Below are 9,172 nucleotides of genomic sequence, written 5' to 3' on the forward strand. Positions count from 1 at the left end.
CTTCTCCTCCTCTCTCCATTTCTCTCTGTCCTATCCAACAACAATGACATCAATAACAACAACACTAAAACAACAAGGGCAACAAAAGGGAATAAATAATTTTTAAAAAGAAAGAAAAAAGAAATTGCAAGACTAATAAACAGAGACAAATGTCATCCAAATGCACAACCCCATTTTCCAGCCCCTGGTCCCTGCCTGTATGGAAGAAGCTTCACAGGTGATGAAGCAGTGCCACAGGTGTCTTCCTTCCTTTTTCTCTGTCTCCCTCTTTCCCTCTCTATTTCTCTCTATCCAAAATAAATAAAATTAAAGTTAACATAATGAAGTTATTCTAATGTAGACTATGGGTACCCAACATTGCATGTAGCAGTGATGCTTTCGTTCTCTCTCTCAAATCTTTTAAAAGTAAAATAAAGAAGTAGGGCTGAAATCTCTTATCTTTCTGTTCATTGATTTAATCAGTTCATTCATTGTTTTTTTCCCTTTAAACCTAGGGTTTTAAATCTAGCATACGAGGGGCTGGGCGGTGAGCCGGGCAGTGGCGCACCTGGTTGAGTGCACATGTTACAATGTGCAAGTACATGGGTTTGAGCCTCCAGGCCCCACCTGCTGGGGGAAAGCTTCACAAGTGGTGAAGCATGGCTGCAGGTGTCTCTCTGTCTCTCTCCTTCTCTATCTCCCCCTCCCCTCTCAATTTCTGGCTGTCTCTATCTAATAAACAAAGATAATTAAAGAGAAAAAATTTTTTTAAATCTAGCATACATTAGTGGCTCAAAAGAGCCCTCTAGTGGCCACTGGTCTTTCTTCCTTCCTTTCTTTTTTCTAATTCATTTACTTATAAAATGGAAACTCTGACAAGACCATAGGATAAGAAGGGTAGAATTTCACACAGTTACCACCACCAGAGCTCCGTACCCCCTCCCCTCCCCGATAGCTTTCCTATTCTTTAACCCTGTGGGAGTATGGACCCAGGGTCATTATAGGGTGCAGAGATGGAAGGTCTAGCTTCTATAATTGCTTCCCGGCTGAACATGGGTGTTAACAGGTCAATTCATACTCCAGGCCTGTCTCTCTTTTTCCCTAGTGGGGCAGGGCTCTGAGTAAGCGGAGCGAGCACCAGGACAAATTAATGGGGTTGTCTGCCCAGGGAAGTCTGGTTGGTGACATGGTAGCATCTGTAACCTGGTGGCTGGAAAAGCTAACATATAAAGCCATACAAGTTGTTGATTAATCATGAACCTAAAGGCTGGAATATTACAGATGAAGATTTGTGGTCTCCGTTTTGGAAATAGCTAGTAGGTTTATTTTAGGTATATTCTAAAGGGCCCATGACTTGACTAGTTTTTGCCTGAGCCTGACATCTGATATGCAGGTGGACCCAAGTTATTGTCTGGGGAGATGATGTCATGGCTGGAAAAAGGGCTAGAAAGCTGGATCAGGGCAGAGAGTAGCTCGCAAATATAGGGAATGTTTATAAATATTGTTGACTGTAAACCCCGTCGATTTGTCTGGGTCCCATATTCAGCAGAGGAGCCTATGTAACCTCTACATCCCTGAAGGTCTGAACTTGCATTCTGTGATCATCAGCAGGCACATTCCAAGTTGCACCAATTTCAGGACCCATCTTCTTCAGGTCGTAGATAGAGTATGTTATCCAACTCCCCTTCAGAGGATGGAACATTCTCTACCATTGTTGATCCACACTGAGGGCAAAGTCCTATAGGGACCCCGAAAGGGGTCCATTACGTTGCTCCTGATGGAGATGACCAGTGATAATGGAGAGAGGAATCCATTCAAGGTCTAGGCTCATCATGTCTGTGTGGGAATCCCAGGACTCCCCTATTAGGGCCCCAGCTGATGGGGTGACCTGATAGTGACTAAAGAGGCATCATTAAAGTATGCCAGTCTCTTGCCCTTATTCAGCTTTTGCAGTCCTTATTTTGATAAGGTTAGCTTTGGAGTCACTGAGGGAAGTGTAATAGGAAGTAGGTGAGGAGGGTATCTAGGTCGAAGTACAAACTATCTCATTAGGTACTTTATGGTGTCTTTTTAGGTCTTTCTACTTGCTTGCTTCATTTATTGACTCACTGCAGACTATTGTGCTCTTTTGCTTTCAGGTATATATTTTGCCCTAATTTATGGATACATGTGAACATCTGCCTTATCTCATGGGACCTGGTCTACATCTAGGTTTTAAGGCTTTGTTGGAACCTTCCTGCCTTTCTGTCTTTTTCTTTCTTTCTTTCTTTTCTTTTCTTTTTAAAGAATTTATTTATTTATTTACGAAAAAGATAGGAGGAGAGAGAGAAAGAACCAGACATCACTCTGGTACATGTGCTGCCGGGGATTGAACTCAGGACCTCATGCTTGAGAGTCCGATGCTTTATCCACTGCACCATCTCCAGACCTTTCTTCCTTTCTTTCTTTCTTTCTTCCTTCCTTTCTTCCCTTCTATCATTTTATTGGAGAAGGGGTAGTTGTTGACAGCACAATTTCTCATCTTTCCATGATAGGTATCTTTATTTTATTGCTAACTTTCTACCAGCTCAGCTCTAACTAATGGTTGTGTAGGGGTTTGAACCAGAGACTTCGGAGCCATAGGCATGAAAGTATTTTTTGTATAACTGTAACCATTATGCTGTCTCCCTGACCCTGGTCTCTAATTTCTGAAAAGCATCTTTGGTATTAATGACCCAGAGAGACTACTCTACCTCCTGGACCATCAAAAGGCCATAATCTTTGCTAAGACAAATTTTAAGTTTAGTTTCTGTATTTCTGTCTTAAGAATTTTTTCTTCCTCCAGTGTTATTGCTGGGGCTCAATACCAGCACTATGAATCCACTGATCCAGGTAGCCATTTTCCTACTTTATTGGCTAGGACAGAGAGAAATTGGGGGGGGGGGATAGAGAGAGAGAAGAGAAGAACAAGGAGGAGGAGGAAGAGGATGGGGGGGTGCTGCAGACCTGCTTCACCACTTGTGAAGCATCCCCACTGCAGGTGGTGAGTAGGGGCTTGAACCCAGATCTTTGCACAGGTCCTTGCATTTAGTACTATGTATGCCATTGCTTGGCCCCCTATCTTAAGGAATTCTCCAAGAGTAGCCAAGATGCCTTCCTTTATTCTTGTTTTTCTACCAGTTGAATCTTTCTTCCAATAAGAAATTTAAACTGGTGCGGCCTGGCAGTGGAGTACCTGGTTGAGCACACATGTTATAATGCAGGAGGATCCAGGTTCAAGCCCCCGGTCCTCACTTGCAGGTGGCATACTTGGAAATCTCCTCTTGATTTCTGACTATCCAATAAAAAAATAAAGATGATTAAAAAAAATTTTTAAAAAGAAATTTAAACTGGGGTTGGGGATACACTCAAGTGGTAGTATATAAACTTGTCATGCATATGAAGCCCTGGGTTCCATCCCAGAACCCACACAAAACACACGTGTGCACATATGCATCCATACATACTAACAACAAAATAAATTTACACTGAGAGCTCTCTAAGAGTTTTAGAAGTCCAATAAGTGGGAGTCCAATAAGTCAGGTGGTAGCTAAGCGGGTTAAGCGCATGTGGAGCAATGTGCAAGGATCGGCCGAAGGATCCTGGTTTGAGCCCCCAGATCCCCACCTGTAGGGGAGTTGTTTCACAGGCGGTGAAGCAGGTCTGCAGGTGTCTTTCTCTCCCCCTCTCTGTCTTCCCCTCCTCTCTCCATTTCTCTCTGTCCTATCCAACAACAACGACATCAACAACAATAACTACAACAACAATGGGAACAACAAGAGCAACAAAAAGGAAATAAATAAATAAATAAAATCTAAAAAAAAAGTCCAATAAGCAATTTATTTTTTATTTTTTCCCTTTTTGTTGCCGTTGTTAATCACTGTTGTTGTTATTGCTGTCGTTGTTGTTGGATAGGACAGAGAGAAATGGAGAGAGGAGGGGGAAGACAGAGAGGGGGAGAGAAAGATAGACACCTGCATACCTGCTTCACCGCTTGTGAAGCGAACCCCTGTAAGTAGGGAGCTGGGGTATTGGTCCGGGATCCTTACTCTAGTCCTTGCACTTCACGCCATGTATGCTTAATCAATAAGCAATTTTCAAAATGTGGTAGGGATCAGACTCAGGGTCTCACAAAGGCAAGGCACACACTACTCTTTTTTAAAAAATTTTTGTTGATTTATTTTATATTTATTTATTTTCCCTTTTTTGCCCTTTTTATTGTTGTAGTTATTATTGTTGTTGTTGCTGTCGTTGTTGTTGGATAGAGAAATGGAGAGAGGAGGGGAACACAGAGAGGGGGAGAGAAAGATAGACACCTGCAGACCTGCTTCACTGCCTGTGAAGCGACTCTCCTGCAGGTGGGGAACAGGGGGCTCGAACTCAGATCCTTACACTGGTCCTTGATAATCTCTGTGATTTAAGATCAACTATTAACAAATTTACTGCCATCTGCAACCTTAATCCCCTCCTTGACATGTAACCTAAGTTAGGCCAGGGTTTCCAATTCCAGACCCTGGGCATCTTGGGGGTGGGAGAAGGTGCATTTTCCTGCCTATCCCAGGAGACTCCCACAAAAAAGGTCCCATGGCCCTGGGCCCAGCTCTCTGGAGAGCGGGGAGGCTCACTTCTTAGAGTTATGGGGTATTGAGGGTAGGGGAGAGACCTTAGCGAAGGCCCAGCAGCTGCCCTCACACCTGCAGGCACTGAGCCCCAGTGAAGAAGGCGTGCAGATGGTGGAGTGGGGGTAGGGGGGACTAGCCAATGGCACAGGTCTTGTGAAAGCATTCACAACAAGCGAAGCGTGGAGGGGGGCAAAAGGGTGTTTAATGGAACTACGCGGAGAACATGGAGGTACAGCAGGCAGAAGGCAGAGAGAAGCTAACAGTAAAGATGCAGAGAAAACTGAACATTCACATAGGACATTTTATAATCTTATATCTGGTTTACACTGGGATTGCTCATATTTTCATCTGTGTTTATTAACTTCTGATTTATTTTGCAAGTCATTTGTCCCATGACCATGGGTCCCTTCCTTCCTTCCTTCCTTCCATCCATCCTTCCTTCCTTTTTTTTTTTTTTTTTTGCCTCCAGGGCTATCGCTGGGGCTTGGTGCCAGCACTTTGAATCCACTATTACTGGTGGCCATTTTTTTTCCACTTTATTGGATAGGACAGGGAGAATTAAGAAAGCAGGGGAAGTAGGGCGGGAGAGAGCAAGGGAGACACCTGCTGACCTACTTCGCAGCTTGTGAAGTGTTCTCCCTGCAGGTGGGGGGCTGGAGGCTTGAACTGGGTTGGATCCCTACATGGGTCCTTGCACTTAGTGCTACCTGTGCTTAACCAGGTGTGCTGCCGCCTAGCCCCTGGGATCCATTTCTTTTGAGTATGATATCTTCCTTGCTCGTCAGTTTGGTTGAATATACACTGTAAAAAAAAAAAAAATTCAGTAGGTGGTCTAGTGGATGGAATGCTGGACTTAGAAGCATGAGGTCTGGAGTCTGATCTCCAGCACTGTGTGTGCCAGAGTGATGTTCTAGTTCTCTCTCTCTCTCTCTCATAAATTAAAAAAACAAACAAACAAAAACTAGGGGTCAGACAGTGGCACACTGGGTTAAGTGCACATAGTGCAAAGTGCAAGGTTCAGTGCAGGGATCCAGGTTTGATCCCCAGCTCCTCATCAGCAAGGGGTCGCTTTGCAGGCAGTGAAGCAGGTCGGCAGGTGACTATCTTTCTCTCCCTCTCTGTCTTCCCTCCTCTCTCCATTTCTCTCTGTCCTATCCAACAACAACAACAATAACTACAACTACAACAACAACAAAAACATAGGCAACAAAAGGGAATAAACAAATAATTTCAAAAACAAAAACAAAAAACCAACACTGTAATTCAGGGGCTGGAGAGACAGCAAATAGCTCTGTAAAATCCTGAGGTTCTGAGTTCCAGATTCAATCCCCAGCACCGCCATAAGCTAGACCCGAGCAGGGCTCTGTTATTTTTCTCTCTGTATCACTCTTATTAAAATAAAGGAAGGGGTTGATAGCATAATGGTTATGCAAACAAACTCTCATGCCTGAGGCTCCAAAGTCCCAGGTTTAATCCCCAGCACCACCATAAACTAGAGCTGAGCAGTGTTGTAGTAAAAATAAAAATAAGAAAAAAAAAATTCATAAAAATAAAGAGTTGGGCGGTAGCGCAACAGATTAAGCGCACGTGGTGCTGAAGCGCAAGGACCATAGAAAAGATCCTGTTCGAACCCCTGGCTCCCCACCTGCAGGGGAGTCGCCACACAAGAGTGAAGCAGGTCTGCAGGTGTCTATCTTTCCCGGGCTTCCCCTCTTCGCTCCATTTCTCTCTGTCCTATCTAACAACGATGACATCGATAACAACAATAACTACGACAACACATATATATGACAACAAAAGGGAAAATAAATATAAAAAATTAATAATAATAATAATTAAAAAGCTAACCCTCACCAGTGAACTAACCTGATGAGAAGGGACACTGGGGTGAGTTGTGAGAAGGGCACCACCTTAGAATCTGGGCTGGGCGCCCCTCCACCAGCAGCAGGTTGGTGCAAGCAGACACTACAGGCTGGCTCTGAGCCAACTCAAGGTGTTTCCCTTTGCTTGGAAACCAGAGGAGTGGCCGAGGCCTGGTATGGAGGGGAGCAGTTCAACTGAAAGGTGGTGGAAACAAGCCCTGCCCCCGATCTTTCTGACTCCCCTAAAAGCTGGAGACTAGTAACGCCTGCCCAGTGGAAGGAGACAAGTGAGTGGGGCCCTACCTGACTCAGGCATTGCAAGGCCAGAAAAGGTCATGTGTCTTTATTGCCTATTGGGACTGGGGGTTCAGGCCCAGGCCTGGGAGGAGAAGTGGGTGCTTAAGAATCCTGGGGTCCCTTAGAGCCCTGGGGCCCGCAGGTCTAGGGTGCCAAGCCCGAGAAGTGGGGTTAACACGGTGCACCCGCACACCCCGCCACAGGTCTGACCCTGGACACGGTCTGTGCTTCGACCATGTACTCATTCGGCTGCCTGGGGTCCAGCCAGGGCGTCTGGCCTCGGCTGCAGCCCCTCACCTACACCTACCTGCCTGGCCCTGTGCTGCTGCCCCCCATCCAGTCCCACAATTTCTGCAGCCGGCCACTGGGGCTGGGCGTGGGGCCGCCCCCGCGCGAATACCACTGCTTCCACGGCCCTGCGCCCTGGTGGCCCTTCCCGCCGCAGATCTATGCCGCGGCCCTGCAGGCGCCATTGTCCGCGCCGGGCTACCAGGTGCCATCGCTGCAGGCGGCCGAGAGCTCGGCCTGGCCAGAGGGTGCCAGCTTGCAGGCAGAGCTGCGCTGGGGCCGAGTGGAGCGCGCGCTGGGCCCGCGCCTGCAGCTGCCCGACTTCGTGCACCGGGAGCTGCGGCGCGTGTACGGCACGTACCCGCGCACCGACGTGCGCGTCACCTACAGCGGCGGCGAGTTCCTGGTGCAGGCCTCGCCGCGCGTCCCCGAGCCCGAGTACCGCGTGGAGACGCGCGTGCTGCGCGCGCCTGCTAGCGGCGACGGCCGGGACAGCAGCCCTGCCCGCGAGGCGGCAGAGCGCGGCCGCCGGAAGAGGAGAGGCCTGAGCTGAGTGCGCGCCATCGCCAGCGCTGCCAGCCTGCTAGGACCTGTGATCCCACCTGGGTGCACCCGTCACCTCCCACCTCTTATGATAGCGCTGGGTTGTGGGGGCAAAGGCGAGAAGGGCTCAAGGACACCTCGGGGTGGGTGTTTGACTGGGAAACCCGGATGTGGGATGGAAGGACCGGATCCTTTATTTTCTCATATCCCCCTCCTCTTACCTTTCTTCTTCCCCTCTGGAAGTCTGTTCGGCAGTAAGCCCTCTTTTGCCCCATTTTCTCTCCCTCTGGAGCAGCTCTCCCCACTCATCTATGCCCTACTTATAATGAAAACTAAATAAACGAGTGAAGGCAACTGTGTGCTGCAACATCATTTGTATGTTTGGGGGTGGGACGTTTACAAACCTTAGTACAAGCAGCTGGTGCAGAGTGTCATGAGCATGAACCTCTGGGGGAAGTGTGTGGCCTGCCTGGCCGGGTCTGGCTCTCTCTCCCAGCAGTCCTCTCTGTGAAGGTGACTCTCCTAGTTCTCCCTAGTACAACGCCCCACTATCCAAACAGAAAGAGAAATCTGAGGGTGCATAGACACTACTGTTGAAATACTAGTCATAGCCAACACATGGGGCTGCCCATGACTTTTGCTAGTCACGTGACAAAGTTATCTGCGCCTTCGTTGTAAGGAAGACGTGAAGCCTAGCAAGAGAGTTAACTTACCAATAAGGTGGGGAATTATTTTCTTTCTTTTTTTTTTTTTTGTTTTACCAGAGCACTGCTCAGCTCTGATTTATGGAGGTGCAAGGGATTAAGCCTGGGACTTCAGAACCTCAGACATGAGAGTCTTTGCATAACCGTTATACTATCTACCTCTGCCCAGGGATTCTCTCACCATAAGCCAGAAGTAAACAGTACATAAATAAATAAATAAATAAATAAATAAATAAATAAATAAATAAATGGGCGGTAGCGCTGCGGGGTAAGCGCACATGGCATGAAGCGCAATGACCGGCGTAAGGATCCCAGTTAGAGCCCCCGGCTCCCCACCTGCAGGGGAGTCGCTTCACAGGCGGTGAAGCAGGTCTGCAGGTGTCTCTCTGTCTTTCTTCCTCTCTATCTCCCCCTTCTCTCTCCATTTCTCTCTGTCCTATCCAACAACAACAACAGCAATGGTAACAATAACAAGGGCAACAAAATGGGAAAAATGGCCTCCAGGAGCAGTGGATTCGTAGTGCAGGCACTGAGTTCCAATGATAACCCGGGAAGTAATAATAATAACAACAACAACAACAATAATGATGATGATGATGATATAAATGGGATAGGGAGGAGAGGGGAAATAATGCAGAGGGGAAGGGAGGGGAGGGACCAGTAAACCAGCTTACCCGAGAGTTTATTAGAGTTAAAATTTAAGATGGGAGGGCCAGGTGATAGCACAGCAGGTTACGCATACATGGTTAAGCACAAGGACCAGCATAAGGATACCAGTTCAAGCCCTAGCCCCTCCCCCACTTGCAGAAGAGTGAGTGCACAAGTGGTGAAGCAGGTCTGCAGGTGTCTATCTTTCTCT

General features: G+C 47.3%; 1 protein-coding gene across 1 annotated transcript; it reads left to right on the forward strand.

Moving 5' to 3' along the window:
- Window positions 1–6,643: 6,643 nt before the first annotated feature.
- On the forward strand, window positions 6,644–7,955 carry C14H10orf95 (chromosome 14 C10orf95 homolog). Its single transcript, XM_060170956.1, has 2 exons — window positions 6,644–6,768; window positions 6,982–7,955. The coding sequence occupies exon 2, from the start codon at window positions 7,014–7,016 to the stop codon at window positions 7,617–7,619; it is 606 nt and encodes a 201-aa protein (XP_060026939.1). The 5' UTR covers window positions 6,644–6,768; window positions 6,982–7,013; the 3' UTR covers window positions 7,620–7,955.
- Window positions 7,956–9,172: the final 1,217 nt, after the last annotated feature.

This window comes from Erinaceus europaeus, chromosome 14 (assembly GCF_950295315.1).
Source record: "Erinaceus europaeus chromosome 14, mEriEur2.1, whole genome shotgun sequence".
NCBI lineage: Eukaryota > Metazoa > Chordata > Mammalia > Eulipotyphla > Erinaceidae > Erinaceus > Erinaceus europaeus.

Coding starts and splice junctions, on each gene's coding strand:
- C14H10orf95 (XM_060170956.1), top strand. CDS start 7,014: ATGTACTCATTCGGCTGCCTGGGGTCCAGCCAGGGCGTCTGGCCTCGG.